Below are 21,415 nucleotides of genomic sequence, written 5' to 3'. Positions count from 1 at the left end.
TGGCAGTGGTTCCTAATAGAGTTGGCATAGCCTATGCAAAAGGACCACAACAAGAGACACCCTTCCTGGGTTTTTAAAGGACAGAAAGACTATGTTTTTACTGTTGTACATTTTATCAGGCTGTATTTATTAAAGCCTATTTTTCTGTATCCTCTGTCTCTTGACTGGTGTGACTGTAGTCCAAGGATCAGAACCTGCATTTAACTGTGTCACCAGTGTGACATAAACACTCGCTGGCTATTTACACTGTAGCCTGGACTCAGGTTACCCAGCAACAACCAAACACAAAAGTCTCCAACTGGCCCTCCTGTGTATTGAGGTCATTGTTCCACCTATCACCGCTCAACCAGCACAAACCCATGACTATCTGAGAACCGCGTCAGTCACAGTGAAATGGCCCTGCCATGACACCGTACTCTGCAGTGGCACAGGAAGTAAGGCTGTACATGGCGGGGTCCAGGAGAGATGGCCAGGCGCAGGTCCAGCAGCTAATGCTCTGTGTTCAACGTTTGTTTTATGTTGCTTTCAACTCTGTCTGAGGTTTGTTTAACATTTGTACAGCTTTGTTTGATGTTTGCTTTAATGTCCCTGCTAACTAATGCATGCTAGAAAGTGAAGCCTTTCAGTTGGGCGTGTGTGCTTGCTTTGACTAAACAAGGTCATCTCAAGAGTAAGGCTAGAGAGTGATGGAAGTTGAAAGATACTTTGTGAAATATACAAGGTGCCAATAGTGAACTCTCAGTCATATCTTAATCTTCATCGCACACGCACACAACATCTGTTCTAAAATATGATTTGGCTTTTCCTAACATGATTTATAGAAGCATCCCTCCTTTGCCAGACAATTATACAAGGAAGACTATTAAAAGCATGTCAGAACAACGCTTCCTCTGCTTCAGGAAACCACAAGTCAAATTTCACCACTGCCTGTGAAAACCTGACAGTAAAATCATTTATTCCCTGTATAAACGCTCCAACTGAAAGCTCTCTCTCCAACAGACACCCATCGAATCAGCAAGACAGAATACAATGGTCACAACCTGTCAATTAAACAAATCAACTACACACAAACACACTTTATGCTCCCAACTCATATGAACATGGTTACTGCAGGTGTCACTCACCACTCGAGGCTTGGTTCTCTGAGGTGCTGGGGTTGGGGACTCTTCACTGGTCTTCCTCTGGAGTTTGGGTTCCTTGGTCTCAGTCGGTGTAGTAGGAACCAAGGCCGACCCATCTGGTACCACTGCGGACCCAGAGCTAGTGCCAGACCCAGCACCTGATCCAGACACATGCCCAAGTCCAGTTCCTGGCACAGGCTCAATTCCAGCACCAGTTCCTGGCCCAATCCCAGCACCAGGCCCAGCATTTTCCATCTCCCCCTCAGGAGCATTCAGAGTCAGAATGTATTGCTTGGTAACATCTTCCAGGGAAGGAGCCACCTCGCCTCCTGGCTTACCCAGTCCTGAGGGCTCTGGTGGGGGTAGCGGGGACGACGGGCCCCCTTGAGGTGTTTGTAGGTGTGGTGGTGGAGAGATGGGGATAAAAGTTGCTGGTTCACTGGCATGTCGAACATGTTTGGATCTGGTTTTATGTTTGGGGGGTTGGAGAGGAGGGAGAGGAGGGATGCTGGCTGGGTCCAGATCCTGGTCCCTTACTTGAGCTTCATTATCTAGACATGGTTCTGACGGGTTCTGGACCTCTGAGAAGCTATGGGTGATGCGTGCCGGGCGTTTTTTGGAAGACCGCCGACCCATTCTGGGAGAAAGGACTTCAGCTAGCTTGGGGTCAAACTTAAATTTCTCTCCCTCCCCGCCTCCATCAACTTCATTACCATGGCAACTGGAGGGTAGCACACATTCGGATAGGGAACGAGGTTTCCTGCTTTCATTCTGATTTCCATAGTAATAATGATGGGATGGATGTCGCCGTTCTTCCCCCAACTCCCACAGCTCATCTCTCTGCTCGCTCAGGATTGGCTCACTACTGGAAGGTGGGATCTGGCCAAGCTGATCCAGCTCGCTGATAGGCTCATTGGGATGATACTTTCCTTTAAACTCATGGTCAGTATAGGAGAGTAATGGGGCATCGCTGCGACGACTTGGGTCACTGAAGGACTTCTTCTTGGGTGCTTTCCCATTATTGTGCTCGTCTGTCATCAGTCGATCCATTGCTCCAGGTTCAGAGACTATACTCCTGATCACCCCACTGTAGTCACGAACACCACTGTCTTCACGGAGACAGTCATCTCGGAGACCGCCATCGCTGCACACTGACAGGTCGCTGGCGGCACTAGCTGTACACTCCGACAGGTTGGCGGCTGAGGAAGATTCTGGGATGTTTCCTCCTCCAACTACTCCTTTGGAGGAGAGCGAGAGAGAGCCAAGGAGGTTACTGTCCACGGAGGAAAAAGTGTTATTCCCTTCCTCTGACACTGAGCATCGCCGGTGAGGAATGGGGTCACTGAGGGAACGGTAAACGGTCGAATCGCTGTTAGCGTTTGCTGACTCCCCTATGCTGCCATTACTGGAGTCAGAGCAAGTGTTGCCGGCTGACGAGAACTTTCGGCGACGGCGGATGGCACTGGGGGTGGGAGGAGTGTCCTGTGCTGTGGGCCCCTGGAATACATTATTCCCTTCACTAGTGCTGTTGAAGCTTGTGATGGAGTTGGTGCACTCTGTTGCAATGGTGTCACTCTCTACTCGAAGGGTAGGAAGAGGAGGAAGTGCGTTCTTGAAGCTAGAACCTGACGGATTGTCTTGTTTCTCTCTCCCACCCTCATTTGCAATCAAAATCTCCCCTTCCTGAAGAGCTGACTGCTTCCAGACTGTAAGGGGCTGACCTAGGACATCTCTGGTTATTATTGACCCCAAATTAGCTCCAGATGCCCCCACAAAGGTACGTTCGGCGTCACTTGGTCCCATTTCAGGTTCCGTGACGATACCCTCATCTGTCAAACTGGATTCATGACCTGACAACTCATCCACAGACCTGTCATAGAACATGTTTTCCTCTGAGTCACCTTTCAGAAGGGCCCTCTCGATCTCCATCTCTCCATCCCTTTTTCTTTCCATCTCTCCAGAGACGGGGGTAACGGCAGAATCAATGTCACCCTCTCGGTCTCCCCTCTCCTCCTTTTTCACACACCCTTTCTTCCCCTCTTCTTTCCTTCTAAAACACTTATCTGCTTTGATCTCTCTCCCTAGCACATTGTCGTCTTCATCGTCGTCGTCTTCACGCGCACTCATCTGACAGATGTCTCTAATGACCTGTCTGGCCTCCTGAACATACCTGTCCTGCAAGGGTGTGGGCATCACTTCCTCATACCCATAACCCCTTGCTCGTCCTACTCTGCAGTCTCCCCCATCACTTTCCACCTCTCTGTCAGACACAGAAACCCTCCCTCCACCGCTTTCTCCATCCAGCTGCTGCTCTGATGAGCTCCTCTGGGCTGTTATGCTGGACGAATGTCGCCGGTCCAAGGGCTTGTTGGAGTAGGTGAAGGATTTGGCCCGACGAAGTGTTGCAGTGAGGTCCTTCAGAGAGGGCCGAAGTCCAGGCGGAAGGGTTGCATGACCTCTTGACCCCATCCTGTACACTGAGGTTGACCCCTCAATGCCCCCTGTTCCCGCCCCTGACCGATCCGGCTTACGCACCCTGAGTTCTGATAGGTCGGTCTTCAGGAAGCTGAGTAGTGTCATGGTCTCTGAGGCAATATCAGGATTGGACATGGACATCCTGTTCCTGTCTTTTATTCCATCACCCCCTAACGACCGTCGCAAAACTCTAGTCTCCACCTTAGCAACATCCCCTGTCACATCTCCATCCCTACAGTGGGAGGGGCTTACAGGGGGTACGATTTGGGGGCGTACCCTGAGGGGAGCACGAGAGAAGTTATCGCCATGTCCGAAGCTGGGTGAGCGATACATTGTGAAGTTACCGTGGTAGGTCTTACTCAGCATGGAGGAGGAGGCAGCTGTAGGGCTAGCTGAGGCTCTGCTAGCATTAGCTGCTCTGCTAGCATAGCTTGCCTGGTCCTCCTCCTTCAGAGTCTCAGTGCTTGAGTACCGGCTGCTGCAATGAGAACCACCAGGGCTGGCAATAAATGAGGAAATGTTGACCTTTGCCACCCGTGACACCCCAGGTAGGCTTGCTACTGGTGATGATGTCACAGTGCCCTCTGTGCTAACGTAGTGGCGCCTGTTACCCTCTAGCCCCGCCCCCATCTTGTTGTACTCTGACTGAGCACCTGCTGGACGGGCTCTAGACCATTCGGGTTCTCTTCCCTGGTTACGGACGGTTCCAACAAATTCTCCTGCGGCGGTGATGTTCTGCTGATGGTGTCTCTCCAGATTCTCCATCATCACATTTGTTTGCTCATCGCTGTCGCTGTCATACAGTTCTCCATCATCTCGACTGCTCGCTGAGGTGGCCCCACTTGTCTTCTTCTTCTTCCTCAAAGAGCGCCGCCTCACCGCGTCTCGCCCGGGGGGTCCTACAGAGGCCGGGCTGTCCTCCTCGCTACCTGAAGACCTGCCCAGAGTCTTGCTCCCCCACCAGCCATTCTTACCACGAGAGAAGTAACCTCCGCCTCTTTCTGCTCCTCTAAACAAATGACAGACACTCCTACCTCCTACTCTTCCTCCTCGGGGGTTCTGCTCCTCCTCCTCGTCGTCTCCTGAGCTGAACTTCCAGCGAGTGCTGGTGGCTGGCCTGGCGGAGGCCCTGTGAGAGCTGGTCTCTACTGTATCTGGAGAGGAGGGGGCAAGTGCTCTGGAAGAGCTATGTGAGGAATGTAAACTCTCCCTGGGCAGCCAGGCCCCCTGTCTCTCCCTCTGTCTCTCCCTTTGCTGCTGCTGGGGAGAAGAGGGAAGTGAGGGGTGGGCAGCGCGGGAGGAGAGGACTTGGCGCACCGAGCTGCTACTTGTAGGTATGATGGGGGCACCGGTGGAGGGGGCAGGAGGTTTGAGGTTAGGGTCAGAGGTCAAACTGGGCGTCCAGGTATCTCTCCCACTATCTCCCCCACTGTTTGGACTTTGGGCTCTTGCTATTTGTGACACCTGGGTCACGCTAAGAACGACTTTCTCAATACTATTATCAGCTTCGAATTGTGCCTCAAACAAGCACAGCTGGTCAGGTTTTAAAGAAGAGTCAGCTCCCTGGTTCCTCCCATCTTCCCTCTCCTTGCCCTCTCTTTGCTCTCGATTGTCTCTGCGCTGTCTACTAAGTGCACCGTGCCTGCCCCTCTCAGAGAAGGGAAGGCTCGTTTCTGTCGCAGAACTGTAGGGAGACTGTTTGTCACTCCTATCTGAAAGAGAGGCGCTTTCTTTGGAACTGGCGGATTGATTGTGCGCACCGACAGTTTTGAGGTCATCCGCGTCAGAAGTTGACCTGTGATGTTTTCTCAGCCTCTCCCCGAAAATTTCTCGAATCTTTGTAACACTGGGCCAGTTAGTTAGGTCAACATGAACTGGGAGATCTCCATGATGCGCCGTGTAATAACTCCTGTGTGATTTACAAGCTGGAGCCCCACTGGCAAAAACGTCTTCCGCAGCAGCCAAAGTCTTATTAGAGTTATCAGAAAGAGAGACGCCGATTTGAGAATAATCTCTCTTACCAGATCCGCCGCCGTCTGTAGCTTCTCGAGAACAAATCCATCTTTGGCCCTTCTCCGAATCCGATCCGGACACAGAGTCAGTGCCAGAATAAAACTTTTGCTCCTGGACTTTGTCAGTTTGAGACTCTGATAAATCTGCGTCTATGGCTGGTAAATGTCCGCTGTCCTCGTGAAATGATTTGCGAGCAGGAGAGACGTCTATCCTGCTACTTTTGACCCGCGGCAAGGTTGTGCTTCTCTTGTTCACTTCGTTACCAGTTCTCGGGGCTCCGTGTGTCCTCCGAGCTGAGTTAATGCTGCTGAATTTCTCTGAGAGCTGGCGAATTGAGGGAGAAATCGAGGAGAGAGGAGTGGAGCCTTTCTTTAGATCTGCGGTCGGGAGGCTGGCTGCAGAGATTTTGGAAACTTTTCTTGACACACTAACATTACGCGTCGCCGAGGGCTGCACATTCTCGGCTGCAGACTCTACCGTAGATGGAGGGGGAAGGGCGACGCGAGCCTCCAAATCCTTTGATTTGTTTTGTTGACCTTCCAGACTTTTGTTGGCGCTCCAACATTCTAACTTCTTAAAAGAGACGCTTCGATATACATTCTTCCTCTCCTTTTCTCTTTCTGCCATTGTTCATGTCCTTTTGGTATTATTTTCTCCACACCTTTGTCATTGATAATACATATCTGCGGTGTATTCTCTATCCCCACTGAAAACTACCACATTATACTTTCTGGCAGGGGTTTAATAAAGACTAAAATAGACTTGCTCGTCTTGGTTTTAATCTACACGACTGAATTAAAGAGTAATTGGGCGAGAGAGCGGCTCTGCATTCTGACCTTACAGCATGTTGTCCTCTGCCGAATAGCATCCATGCACGGAGAAAAACGCTACAAGTTTGCTCAAACTTTTCCACTTCAACTTGTTCAACTACACAGACCTTCCATCGACATTCCCACATTCCAAACGTTTCCCCATTGTCTGTCCACGCGCACGGCCCTATAGGCATCCTTCTCTGTATTCCCCGACTGTTTTCTGTATTCCTTATTTTGACATAATTTAGTTTTCCGTGACTTATGTTTTTACATTCTAATGCGTGAGATAGGGCAGGGGTGGGCGGGACTTCGAGGGGTACAAGGGTTGTCATAGCCCCTCGGGAATAGAAAGGAAAAGCGTTTCCTTTTTGATGGGAGAACTGAGATATTGCAGAGAAACTGGAGATAATTATAGCCCAGGACCGTGTAACCGGCAGAAGGCAAGGGATTTGTTTAAAAGCCCACACACTCCTCTCATGACTATATTGCTTCAGATTTGGGGGGTGTTTCACAGTTTCTGAAGTGATAATAAGAGATGCTTATGTTGGTCGGTCGTTAATTTAAAGTATGTGTCATCTTACATTAAGTTTTCACTCAAGCATAATGACCCCTTTGTCGTTTTTCCCATGACTGTCTGGTTAAGTTGCTCTTTGTCCCTCGGATCTGACGCTGCAATGGAATGCCGACTGGAGCGCGCTCTTTTGGCCTGTCCGCGGCGGTGCAAATGAGGCTGACGTGCGCGTCTGATCTCGGACTTTCCCTAACCCGAACCCTTGATAAGTTTATATTCTGAAACTAATCAAATCACAATATCCAATACATTGCTTATTATTGTTAGTGTATTTCAATAAAAAAAGTCCCGTCATTGAAGTTCCATCTTTAAGGATTGCGAGTAGTTAAGTGTTATCTCACAGACAGTGCGCTGATTAGCTAGGCTATCAGACAAAGTGATAGTTGTGGACTAAAAAGTTAACTTTTTGTAAAAATATACTTTGAATTCATGAATCAAAAAAACTATATAGTACTATTAATATATTAACCCCAAACAGTATAGTAACCCCAAAACAATACAACACTACAGCATATTATAAAAATAAAGTTTAATACTGACAGTGAAACACAAATCTTCCTCGTCTTAATATACATACACAGCTTCAAATCAGGTATCACACACATATGCTCCATTCCAAACAGAGTTGTGAACAAAGACTCACATTATCACACACACTTGACCAAAACAAACCAATACATATCAGCACAAGGTTATATTCTGTTGATGCTGTGTGCAAAGACACAAATAGTTTTGCTCCACATAGATTTTTCGGTACACCAAACAAAATGACATTCGTAGCCATTAAATTACATCACAAACTTGATGTAAACTGAAAATTAGGCCAAATTGCCAAAGCTATTAAAATGACCAAATGACATGATAAAAAGAACAAACAATGATTCAAGTGTTAACGACAAGCCAACATTTGACAATGTCAGTGAGTAAATCCAGAATACAGCAGCAGGTCCAAACGTATACATGCCTATCCTAGGACGTCATAGTGCTTACAATAGAAGATGACTTACTTGAAGATCCCTTTTAATGGGAAGGTTACACATATCAAACACAGTACATCCAACCACAGCTACAACCACAACTAACAACTTCCATCCACACAAACGCTGTTAAATCTATGGAACTGCTGCCTCCAAATCACATTCCCTATTCCACTATTCACTCAGTGCAGTCACTGACCAGGCTTGACTGTGGAAATGAACACACACCATGGAATCTAAAACCCATGTTTTTCTCCATTTTGGGGGGGGGGATCTTTGAGAACATCACACAGAGGAAAGACCTACTGGAACAGGGCCTTGTGAATGAGTGTAGGCGTTTCAGTGCAACAAATACGTAAGACACATACACCACTATGTGGTGAAATTAGTGAACAGCAGGTCGTGTAACCGAAATAAACATTTCAACCGAGAAATTAAAGTACTTCATGCATTTCAGCATAGTCACAAGTATAATACAGCTGCTTGTGCAGTTACAAGCACACACACACACACGCACACACCATAGCGTGTACAATTCTCGGGACACAAACAGCAACCATTTTCACAAAACTCTCCTCCCCCTTGTCTCACTCCATGCTCGGCTGCTCCTTCACTGAGGACATTGTTGGAGGGTGAGCATGTGTCTCCTGTTGCTCTTTGCTCCACAAGGAGAAAGCAGGACATTTCCAGAGTGGCTCCAGGTGACCAGCTTCTGGGATCTACCTGCCAGGTTCTCCAAGGGGGTCGGTCTCACACCTGGGTGGCCTTGATCCTGTGCGAGGTGACCTTGAGCACCAGCCTCCTGGTGTTCTGGCGGAAGCGAGGCTGGGTGAAGTAGAACAGGATGGGGTCGAGAACACTGTTCATGCTGGCGAAGGGCCGGGTGCACTTGTAGATGACGGAGAATAGGTTCCTCGTGTGGCAGGGAGCCCCAGGCAGGGTGCGCACCAGCAAATATATGGTCTTGGTGACATGAAAGGGCAGGAAGCTGACGGCAAACACGGCCACCACCACCACGATCATCCGCACCGCCCTGTCGCGTTTCTCCCCGGCCGCCACCGAAGCGCCCCCGTAGGTGGCCGGCCGCCACAAGGTGCAGGCCATCCGGCAGTAGCATGCTACAACGGCTGTGAAAGGCAGGAGGAAGCCCAGGCAGGTGAGGGCCATCCCGTAAGGGTAGTAATTGGACGACCGGTCGGGCGGGCTCATGTCGTAGCAGACCGTGCGGTTGCGCTGCTTTCCCGTGGCGGCGAAGTGGAAGGTGGGGGCGCAGAGGATGGCGACGACCAGCCACACGGCCAGGCACACACTCCAGGCCAGCCTGCGGCCACCCTGCTTATGCCAGCTGGCCAGGGGGTGGCAGATGCCCAGGTAGCGCTGGAGGCTGATGCAGGTCAGGAACAAGATACTGCCATGGAGGTTACTGCGGGAGAGGAAGGAGAAAGCAAACACTCTCTAGATGAGTGGTTCTTAATCCTGGTTCAGTCAAGATACTCGCGTGATTGATTTCAGCATTTATTCATACACATGACAAATGGTTTAACGTTGGCGGAATGGATGTACATGGGGAAGTGAACAGACAGACAACATGGGGGAGAAGGGGATGGTGGTGGGTGGCAGCAGCGCAGACAGTGCGACTTTATAGCGCCGCCCATCGAGCTAAGTCTATGCCCTGAGAACACGGCGATGGGTGATGTGACGCACGCTGCCCGAGTGCCATACCTAAACCTGCTTCACTCATTTCAGTCAAGACACTCACGTGATTGATTTCACCATTTATTCATACACACAACAAATGGTTTAACATTGGCGGAATGGATGTACACGGGGAAGCGCTTTCCTCCTTCACTGCAGCATGCATGACGTAAGGCGGGGAGCAACAACAGTGGCGGTTCTAGACTAATTTTACTGGGGGGGCCAGTGTTTAATCAGAGGGGCACATGAAAAACGGAAACAAATGATATTTAAACATTATATACTTTAATTTTGCTTTACATTAAAATGATACAAAATGATCTGGCTCTCCCTCTTCCAGCTCCTCAACTCTCTCAATACCTGGATATGTTTCTCTAACTTTTTTATTTACTGGGGCAAAAAAGGCTGCAATATCCCTTCCTCGGTTCATGATGACCAATAGAAGAAGAAAAACTTGTAAAAAAAAAAAGGAGAAAAAAGGAGAAAAAAAATAAAATAAATAAGACTTTTTTGTCTACTCAGGGGGGCCACAGTGGAGGCCAGGGACAATTTTACAGGGGCACTGGCCCCTAAAGGCCCCCGTGTAGAAACGCCACTGAGCAACAAGTTAAATCCCCAACCTCCGACACTCCGCCAGTCTATACTATGTGTAGAGCAGAGTGTCGCTCCTCCTGAGACCACATGACATCCAACTATTTACTAGTGACAAAAACAAGATGTTTCTGGATGCCCAAGTTATGCTATCATTAATCAACAATGCGTGTGCATGCATGGTGCGACTTTATAGCGCCTCCTATCGGGCTAATCCTATGGCCTGAGAACACGGCGATAAGTGATATGATTCATGCTGGTGATATGACGAGTGCCATGCCTGAACCTGCTTCGCTCATTCCTCAAGAACTCCCTGTCCTGCAGGTTTTAGATGTTTCCGATCTCCCATGAACGTTATTCAAATGAATGGGTATCTAGTTCAGCAGAAACCTGATAATGACGCATTCATTTGAATCAGGTGTGTTGGAGCAGGGAAACGTTCACACTGAGACAACATTCGACACTCGCAAACCAGTGATGTTTATGTTGTTTTTTCTTGAATGTGCAGTACTTTTACTGTACCTGTAGAACTGAAACCGGACCAGTTTGCAGGCCAGCTCCCCAAAGGGCCAGTAATCGTGGCTGGCGTAGTTGTAGATGAGCAGAGGTAGTGACAGCACATACAGGAAGTCCGCCGTGGCCAGGTTGAGCATGTAGATGTTGCTGCGGCTCAGGTTGGTTCTGGTCCTGGAGATCCTCAGCATAACCACAGCGTTCAACGGCAGACCGACCAGGAAGACCACGGTGTAGACTGCAGGGAGCAGGATGCGTTTGAAGTCCTCATTGTAGGTACATCGCGGGTGGATGGGCCTCGTGGCGTTGTAAACGTCCGCCTGTTCATAAGTCTCGGCTGGGTACAGGTCCTCGGAGTACAGTTCCGATGAGAAGGTTTCGGAAGAGAACGTTCCTGTGGGGAATACTTCTAAGGGAAACAGCTGCATGGTACCAGCTTCACATTCTGAAAGAGAAGAGGGAATCACAATATGACCCATCAAAGTTGTGTCCCAACACGGCCAGTCAGCATTGAGCTTTGTCAAGCTCTCCTCTTATCCCCAAACCCGTGTTCTCCACCAGAGGGGGTCGGAGAGCCTGGTTCTCTGATGCAGAACCTCTCCCCGGCGTGACAGCCCGGTCTGAGACAAGATGTATGTCTACAGCTACAGCCCACTCAGTCTGAAAGACAGTTGCACCACCATAGTCAGATGACTCCATCTGGCTCTGTTCATCGCCCCCCTAACCCATCCCTATGATGGATGCTCATGTCTGCCCTCTTGGCTGTCCGTAGGCGAGCGCAACAAAAACCTTATCTAATCCTAGGTTACGACTGGGTTATTATATTGTGTGTGATTCATGAGATTACACAAGTTGGTTTTCCGTGTTTCTGACTGGTGAGTTATTATACATCCTGCTCTTGAACTTCTGTGACGCAACACTTCAATAAACCCTTCAATTGAATGACAGCCAATACAGAGTAAAAACTAGTCCCAGAATGCACCAAAATAAAATGATTGTCACAAACCGAAACTAATTTTTGCGTCTTTCTCAAACACTTTGAAATACTTTCTCACTGTCGACATGTTTGTTGCATTCATAATTGTTATGTTATATATTGTTCGGTAAAATGTATTCAGTCTTTTCACTTGTTCGACTGAACACCAAAAGAGATTTTCTTTTTTTTCAGCCAAATTATTGTTTGCCGAACATTCGGTGCATGTCTAAATGTAAGATGTCAAACAGGCTTGGGCCCAGTGGTACAGTATTTCTGTTAGGGGAAAAAGGACTGGTCTGCTGTAAGGCTTACAGTGTGTCCTGTGTGGGGCTGTAGGTACTGGTATGCCCCTCATAGATGAGTTTCAGCGGCACCACAGTCTGTTTCACACTGGTTAACTCCATGTCTGTAGCACTGCCACATGTCTGCAGCTTTCTGGTCCACAGTCGTCCCCCCAGAGAGCCATGATTAAGTGCTCCTACCTACCCTGTGTGCATGGTGTGCGCGTGCGCGTGTGTGTGCATGTGGCGTAACCGTATGTATTTGGACACTTTTAATCAGCACTCTGCAGAGCTCTTAGGCTTTTAGGTGAAGTATTTGTTCAAAGTATATCATTGATCAGTTGCTTTCCCCTCGAGTGTGTGTGCGCAAGATGGAGCACATCCAATAAAGCTTTATAGTGCTGAAACTTGTGTGTGTGTGTGTGTGTGTGTGTGCGTGCGTGTGCTAATCATAAGGGCCAGCCCAGTCCTTCCCCCCTCTCACGTGTATGCCCTCCTGCCAAGTTGAACGCCAAGTATTTATCTATAAATAATTCTGTAATACGACCTCAACCCAAAAAAGAGTCTACTCAGGTGGGTTACGTCCAACTACCTTACCGCTCTCTAACCTCTCTCACACACAAAAAAGAGGAATGCACAAATGCAAAGAAGGCACACACAACCAAGTTGTTCACTCTTGCGTCCAGACAGTACGGCCATAGGGTTGTGAAGAGCCAGTTAATGGCTAAGGAAAAGAGCGCAATTAAAGTCTAATTAGCTGCCCGCCCACCCCTTTTCTCTCCCCCCTTTCCTCCCCCTCATCCAAGCAGTGACTAATGCTTTGGATGATGAAAAAGGATGGATCGATAAATCAACTGCTCAGACAGGTCGTCAACCATCTCAGGGTGTACAAAGCCACTAAAAGTCCCAACAGGGGCGGTGTATGTGCACCCCTCTTCCCTGGGTAGGGTCGCACAATCCAGGGCCTCTGGCCTGATCTGGACTCAGGGCCAGCATTGGCATGGTTTCGCAGTGGCGCAGGAAATGAATGTGGAAAGACCATCAATAAACTAGTTTAGGTCTACAGAGACTGATCCAAGGAACAGAGCAGATGACTCCTATGGCATTTACTGAGTTTGAAAGTCGACAGCGACTACAGGATTAGCCTGATTTATTGATTCGCAGAAACTTCACTCACAAAACCACCACTCGAGCACAAAACCGCTCTAAAAGAGACTATTCTCTTAACGCCACAATTCTGCTCCGTCTCTCATTCCTGTCCGCATGCCGAGGGAATGTTCTCTATTTCTTTCACACACTGATAAGCAGTCACAACGAAGTAATAAGACATTTGCTCCCATCCACGTTAACAACAACGTGCATTCATATTCAAAAAGAAAAAAAGACTTGCAAGCTAACAACAAATTAAATAACAATAACATGTCTCGCACATGGCAAAGGCCATCGCCAATTTAGAAATTAAATGTCTCATGGGACAATTTGTAATCTGCCCATTGAAAATCAGCCACATGATTGTGTGGAATTTGTGCTCAAGAACAGGCCCAATTTCATTCTTTTTTCAGCTATTTTGAGCTGAGGGTAAGTTTGCCTTGCCTAATTCCTCTTCTTATCATCACAAGTCGATTACAAAGAAGAAGCAACCACGGACAGAAAACCATCATTCAAGGGGTGTGACAGTGCTACACCAACTGGGATGCAGACTAAATAACCTTACCTCCAACTACTGCAGGGAAATATCAAGTTCATGACCGGTGTAAACAAAGAAGGCGCAGGTGTTTGTTTCTGGGCTTCGGCAGTGTTCGGCTCGAGCAACCCGGTCAACAAAGTTTCGAAGGTGATGAAAAGTAAGGTAGCCAGTATCAGCCATCACACAACATTATATATTTAGCCTAAAGCAAAGTAGAAGCAAAACTCGATTCGCTAAAGACGCCTTTCTCACACCTCCAAGCAACATATATTACTTCTAAGCTACTCCTAGCGCTCAGGACTCCTCCGATCGTGCAGTGTTTCTTGTGAAGCGTGCACGCGCATTGGACGGGCGCGCGCCCCCTACTCGATCATCATCAGAGACTGAGCTGGCGCGCTTGTTCTGAGCGCTGTGGTCAAAACGAGGTAATATTATGATGGATGACTCCGTCAGCTCTTTTCGATCAGATAACTTTTATACAGTAGGACAATATTGCTGCTTGCCACCTGTTAGTGACGCGGTGTCGATTGACTTGTTGTATAGATTTTGGCCTACTGTTACCTACCATACTCAAAATAAGTTAAGTCTGTGTAACCCTTAAGGTTTAATGGACTGGCCTATCATTTTCTGGGGCGTATTATGTCTTTCTTTTTCGTGGTAGAAAACATTTAATTAGGCTATATCTACAGAGGTGGTTCATTCACATACAATGACGATTGCCTGACCGTCAGATCTTTGACTTGGACTAAGCTGAAAGCTTTTCTTGATGCAAGAAAAGCAACCTAAAAAAAAGCAACCCGAAATGCGACAACTCGATGATGAATTTTAAACAGGAAAGGCTTGCGTGAGTCATGGTTTTGTATGTGTGCCAAATGACTTATTATTGACTGCGCCATAACTTCTGGCAGTGTGTATAAGATTCCTGCATTGTAGAATTTCAGTTGAAATCTTTTCAGGGGCAGGTTGAAACAAACCTCTAAATGTGGGTGTTTCTGAGAGGTGATGATTTTGGATTGTTGCAAATGTGGGTGTTTATGAGATCAAATTGTATCCACAAATTCCCTATAGCACACCATTAGATGTTCTCCCCATTAGACACACATAGACACAAAAACACATACACTGAAGCTCTTAGTAATTAAGCTTAAGAAATCAATATGATAAAGTGGGTGTATCTAACAGCAGGGGCGCCGCCAGGAATTTTGGGCCCCGTGAAAGAAAAGGTGATCATTTCTATTAGTTTTTCAATTTTTTGGTGCCCTTGTCTAACAGGGAAATGAAACGATGAGTTGGGAGAGCAGTTCTCCATTGATTGGCACTGTGTGTGAATGTGCATGTGTGTGTGTTGAAAGGATGTAACACAGATATGGAGTATGTGTCAGGCAGTATGAAAACAAGAAGTGTGAACTGGGAAGTAAGAATGTGAAATCTTTCAAGGCTATTGATGTGCAACAAGAAAGAGTAATCAACCATCCAAAAGGCCTGAGTGGATTTATTTATACTTTTTTTTCAAATGCTTACACACAAATTCATTACTTTTCGCACAATTTCTGAAACCTGACACTCAAATACCAGAACCGCACCTCAAATCTGCAAAACCATACGCACATTTTGGCCTTTGACTCAGTTTTCAATTTCATAAAACACTTTTTTCAAAAAATAACACTTAACAATTCTCCACATAACACACAAAATTCTAACAGGAAGCATCTTGATTTCCTTTTTAAAACACAAACAAACAAAATGACACTATTTCATCAGTGCCTTACACTAACTCCTCACATATGCAAACACTCATTGCTTTACTCAACACCAACCAATCATGGATTAGAATAGGCCTATAGAGCTGGTGGGTATAATTTGAACCTTTACTGTAGAAAGGATAACAGGTATGTAACAATATACTGTAATATACATGTTCTAATGTATACATAATAGCTGTTTCAGAACAACACACGGTATACTACAAACAAACCTATTTTACGTAGCACCCATGCATCCATTGACTGCAATGCACTGCATGATTGGTCACAGTCTGGTGGATTACTGTATCATATCATGTGACAGTACAGTGACTGTAAGAAGACATTCTGACAATATAGTTGAAAATAGTATATATTATTGTATGCTACAGTTCATGGCACACACACACAGACACTATTTCGTATTCACCTTTTTCAAAATTATCTTCTGTCCTACTACACTCTTTCTTTCGTACTGTGTAATACTGTATTCACAACCACAAATGCTTACAGTAAAATAACTAGTTTGGTTTCAATCTTGTTTTTGTATTTACCAATTTTTCAGAATCTCTGCCATGTTCTTTCAATCTTGTACAGAAATGTACCAAAGAGCTCATGAAAGAAGAGCTTTAGTTTGTGAATAACTGTGTGTATATGATATACCCAAAAATGTAATATAATGGTAAAAGTTTTTGCAACATGAGACAAAAGTTTGCTTTTGAGACGTGTTTGTGATATTTTGAATGCAGTGCTTCATTTTGCAAGAGAAGTGAGGAATTTTGCATTTTGTGTGTGCAATCGTTGGATTTGTGTCTTAAGTTTTGAAAAAAAGAGGACAAGTTAGAAAAATGTGTGTAAGCATTTTAAAAAACTGTAAATTCGAGACCTGTGTGAGTATGCAAGTTTGACATTTTTCCAGATCTGTTTGAGCCAATTATTTTTCTAAAGCAAATGGAGTGCTAACTAGCAGATACGAGAGTGTGTACATGTGCAGTGTGTGTGTATGAGAGAGAGAGAGAGAGAGAGAGAGAGAGAGAGAGAGAGAGAGAGAGAGAGAGAGAGAGAGAGAGAGAGAGAGAGAGAGAGAGAGAGAGAGAGAGAGAGAGAGAGAGAATGAGCAGGAGGGAAGTGGGGTGGAAAACAAATAGGGAGGAGAGAAAGAGTGAGACATGGTTGAGAGAAAAGACGAAGTAGCAATGAAGCGAAAGTAAAAGAGTGAGATACAATTAAACCATTTATGACATACAATTTTGGCAGGCAGGTTAGTTTACTATCCAGTATCTATGAGAGGCTATGAGAGGCCGTCTAGGGTGAATCTCCTTAAAAACGTGCTCCTCCACATGGACTCATCACTTGTGCTACCCCATGAAACACTCATATACACGCACTCATTAGTTATTCTTTAGCACTGTTATACTGATCATACCAATACATCTAGAATTAACACATAAAAATGAGTAATTTTCATTAGTAATTTATTAATTTAGAAGAGAGTGAGGTGGGGGAGAGAGAGAAAGGAGGGGAGAGAGAGAAGAGGGGAGAGAGAGAGAATAAGGGAGGGGAGGGGAGCGAGAAGAGGGGAGAAAGAGTGAAGGGGGAGAGAGAGAGAGAGAGAGAGAGAGAGAGAGAGAGAGAGAGAGAGAAGGAGGGGAGAGAGAGAAGGGAGGGGAGAGAGAGAAGAGGGGAGGGGAGAGAGATAGAAGGTGGGAGAGAGAGAGAAGGTGGGAGAGAGAGAGAAGGTGGGAGAGGAGACGATTTTCAGTGCATCTGGGAGTTTGTTTCGCACAGATCGAATTCTAGGAGTTTAAGTTTTCAAGTTTTTTTTTTTCAGGTGCACAGGACGATCCATTCATGGCTTTTCCTAAATATTAAATCATTAATCAATCCAGTATTGAAATTACATTGGTAAAAGCTAGTTTCAAGCTGTTGTCATTCCTATTTCAGTTAAATGACTGCTTCGTGATCAGCTATTTTCACGTCTTTCAAGGTGGCGATTCTCTTTTCTTTTAGCAAGTGTTGTAGAAACTCGTAGGAGGAGAGGAAAATCCAGTCTCGCGCTCTCGCTTGCCTCACTGCGCCACTGAGCACTTTTCATAGAAATGAATGGGGACGCCATTTTGGAAGACAAAAGTAGCGTACTCTAATTATTTTAACTCTATGAGTGAGGCAAGCGAGAGCGTGAGACTGGACGCGGCCATCTTTCCACTTCCGTGTCTTCCGGTCTAGTTTTAAACAGTGGCTCTTTTTTTCCCTAGCTCCAGAGAATGTCTAATATAGAGAGAACTACCACTCTCGGGAAACTTCCGGGTTCTGAACTGGTTGAAGTTCCATGTGAGGGCGCTAACGAGCGAGTGCAGAATGAATGGAGGTCTATGGAGCTATACCCCTCAAAATCCACTTTTCTCAGGATATAATTTTTTGTCTAGTAATTTGAATTCTGAATTCGAAAGGGGAGGCAAAAAAAATACACACTGCTGGCTGTTAGATGTACACACCCATGTTAATCTCAGAAACGGTTTGAAGTCATGAAACATAATCAGTGATATTGAATTAAAAAAGCTGAATTATTTACAAATGGTTTATGGTTTCAGTTTTGTCAACATTTTAAAGTTTAAATGGTGGCTCTAGCTGAAAGATTGAGGAAGAAGTCTTAAGAAGTTTGAGAGGATTTGAAAGAACTCCATTGGAAACCCATGTAAAAAATATTATGAATATTGATTGATATTAATTCAAGCATAGAAGGTACAAAGCTAAAAAGTCACAGCACCCATGGCCTGAAACTGCAGAATTTTTTGATCGGTTGAACGGTTTTAATAGCTGAAGATTTGAAGGCGCTGAAAGGTGTCGCGGAAGAAATAGAAGAAGAAGAAGAATATGAAGAAGTTGACTAAGGATTCAAAGAACAATACTTGGAATGCTGACGCAGCATTCCAACAATTATAGCATTATTAATTGTTGGAATTCTGTTTCAGCATTCCAAGTATCGTTCTTTGAATCTTTAATCCTAGGCCTACTAAGAAAGCCGAGTAAACGCACACAATGATAGGCTACATCTGCTACTGATATTACTATCCCAACTAATTTGAACTGTTAAAACTATATTATTCTTGTTACAATTAGCTAGCCTACTTCTTATGTTTAAAAGTTTAACTTTCAGCTTCTCCCACATTGTAGGCTATTTAAGCTCTTAGCTTTGTTGATGCAGTCCAGCTTCCATACTGCCTCTTGAAATTCAACCATATCTTTGATTGCTTCACAACGTTCAAACGTATTCTCCCGCATTGTATTTAAGCGCTTTGTTAGATGATGCAGTCCAGCTTCCACACTCCCTCTTTTGTGTGAATCATACATTTTTCAAATTAATTTCAGCTTGCGGGTATTTTTTCATTTCTTTATTTTCAGCCATTTTATTTTTTTTCTTTAAAGATTTCAGCAATCCAACACATTTTTCAGCAGGAAATGTATGGAGCTAGAAAGCTGACAAAAGTATCTGAATTTGAATATGAAACTTTGAAAATTTCATAAAACTGAAATATTTTGCTGTTGAATATATAATATCTGAATTATTTGTATGTCAAATTTAATAAAACTGAATTATTTTGATCCAAAAATACAAATTTCTAAAATTCAGATTGCTGGAATTCAGATTGTTGAAATTCAGATTTCAGGAATTCAGATTCTTGAAATTCAGATTGCTGAAATTCAGATTCTTGAAATTCAGATTCTTGAAATTCAGATTCTTGAAATTCAGATTGCGGAAATTCAGATTGCGGAAATTTGTCTGAACTAGAGGCCAAAGGTGAAACAGCTTGCCTTCACAGGGAAAAGTAGACGATTTCAGAACGACCGAATATAGACATTCTCCGACTGAATTTGACCCCAGAACAAAAGCTAAGAGTTGCTCGTTGGAGGAAGAGTATGGAGCAAGTGCTTATGAAACTTGTAAACACTTGTGTCTTCTCCTCTGCCAAAATCGGCATTTACTGTTACCAAGTGAGTCGAGAGTCAGAGGGCGGCGGAGACGCGGAACAACTGGCAAAGCTATCTTATATATTTATGTTCCGTTGTTCTCTTTTCTGTGTTGGAGTTCTTTGAGCTTGATGGCATCAACATCCAGCCTGATATAAAATCATGAACTTCAATTGTGTCTCTTAATTAGGCTATAATACCCACACATAAAAATCCAGGTTAAATCAAGTCACGCTAGCTAGCTACTGTATAACTAATAGCCAATTTTGGATGGTCAAGCATATTTTTCATTGTCTCCTTATTCCTATCAAAGTCAATGTTCAGCCTATAGGCTATGTTCATTTCCTAAGTGACATTTCAGATCGGTTATGGATAGTGAAATATTTGCTGTCTGAGAGATCGGACATAGTATTTAACAGCATAGATATAAGGAGTTATCTATGGTTAACAGGATATATCTGTAGTGCGGCCGGGTGGGATTGGATTCATTGTCCACACGTCGTCTGGAAGTCAGTTTCGATCAAATGCCAACGATCTCCATACTAGATCTTGCCAACGTATCTTCTACACATCGGGACGTATGTGTGCTATCCCAGATACTTATGTGTGATCTGGGTATTCCTCCAACTAGCAACTCAGTTTGTTCTGAGGTAAAGTTCGGTCGTTCTGAAATCGTCTACTTTTTCCTGTGAAAGCAAGCTGTTTCACCTTTGGCCTAGTTCAGACAAAATCTGAATTTCCGCAATCTGAATTTCCGCAATTTCAATTTCAAGAATCTGAATTTCAGCAATCTGAATTTCAACAATCTGAATTACTGCAATCTGAATTTTAGAAATTTGAATTTTTGGATCACAATAATTCAGTTTTATTAAATTCGGCATACAAATAATTCAGATACTATATAATCAACAGCAAAATATTTCAGTTTTATGAAATTCGACACACAAATATTTCAGATCTTTCATATTCAAATTCAGATACTTTCGTCAGCTTTCTAGCTCCATAGAAATGCATGTTGTAGTTAGTTATAATATTGTGGCATGTTACAACGTCATTATAGATTGTTGACATGTTTTTCTGGAGCAAAGATATTGTTAGAACTTTATGTCAGTTAACACCACAACTAGGGTGACCAGACGTCCGGATTTAGTCCGGACAGTCCGGTTTTCCAGGCCTGTGTCCGGACCGCTCTTGCGTGTCCTCCCTTTTGGCCTTTAGTCCTCCTTTTTGACCCTTCCTGCCCATCGTCGCAATTTACTATTCGAGTAGGCTTTCAGATGCCAAAAAGAAAGACCTCCTTCAAACCTACGTGGAGTTCAGAACTATATTGTCAAGAGCAGCAAATATCAATATAGGCTAATGCCTTCTGTATGCTCTGTTGCATTGATAAAGACGTGAGTAGTAGGGGGAATGAGGCTTTAGAGCAGCATGCAACTGCACAAGGATAAGGTAGTTTTGCCGGGCACTCTACCTTAATATCATTTTTTGCTCCTCACACAACAGCGGAACCGCTGCAGAGTTGACCAAATTATATATTTGAATTTCTGTTAGGTACTGTCTTATTTTCTTATTTTTCTTTTGACTGACCCCCCCCCCACACACACACACACACACACATTGGGAGGAAGTAGTGGTCATTATGATGTGGACTCGTCCTACAGGATTCTAACCAAAAATATGTATTTGATTCTAACTGTCATCTGTCACTCTCTTGACCTCATTCTCTCTCTCTCTCTCTCTCACACACACACACACACACACACACACACACACACACACACACACACACACACACACACACACCACCCTCAGCCCCCTGTCCTCCAGAATGGGGGCTTGTCGATAGATTTGTGTGGGAGGTGGTGGAAGTGTGTGGGAGGGGGGTATCAAAAACGTTCTAAGGTGGCTGCCAGAACAGCTGAAACCCAGATCTACTGTATCACCTGTGTCTGTGAATTCACACAGCAGTATTGACTTTTGACCTTAAAGGCA

At 45.1% G+C, this 21,415-nt stretch overlaps 2 protein-coding genes across 4 annotated transcripts in view; both read right to left on the bottom strand.

Moving 5' to 3' along the window:
- The window catches only part of arhgef17 (Rho guanine nucleotide exchange factor (GEF) 17), a 43,398-nt gene extending 36,737 nt beyond the window's left edge, over positions 1–6,661 (bottom strand). For all 3 annotated transcript variants that reach the window (XR_014729944.1, XM_084674270.1, XM_084674271.1), the window contains exon 1: positions 1,125–6,661. Coding sequence is in view for 2 of the 3 variants with exons in the window: in XM_084674270.1 (XP_084530396.1) it covers positions 1,125–6,236 (5,112 nt within the window). In the remaining variant the exon portion in view is untranslated. The remainder of the gene's footprint in view (positions 1–1,124) is intronic.
- Positions 6,662–7,504: 843 nt separating this feature from the next.
- Positions 7,505–14,037, bottom strand: p2ry6 (pyrimidinergic receptor P2Y6). The gene is made up of 3 exons (XM_084675191.1): positions 13,740–14,037; positions 10,778–11,213; positions 7,505–9,392 (listed from the first exon to the last, which is right to left on the bottom strand). The coding sequence occupies exons 2-3, from the start codon at positions 11,194–11,196 to the stop codon at positions 8,720–8,722; spliced, it is 1,092 nt and encodes a 363-aa protein (XP_084531317.1). The 5' UTR covers positions 11,197–11,213; positions 13,740–14,037; the 3' UTR covers positions 7,505–8,719.
- Positions 14,038–21,415: the final 7,378 nt, after the last annotated feature.

The sequence above is a fragment of the Hypomesus nipponensis genome, chromosome 15 (assembly GCF_054491055.1).
Source record: "Hypomesus nipponensis isolate SF chromosome 15, ASM5449105v1, whole genome shotgun sequence".
NCBI lineage: Eukaryota > Metazoa > Chordata > Actinopteri > Osmeriformes > Osmeridae > Hypomesus > Hypomesus nipponensis.
This window is presented reverse-complemented; position numbering and strand designations above follow the sequence as displayed.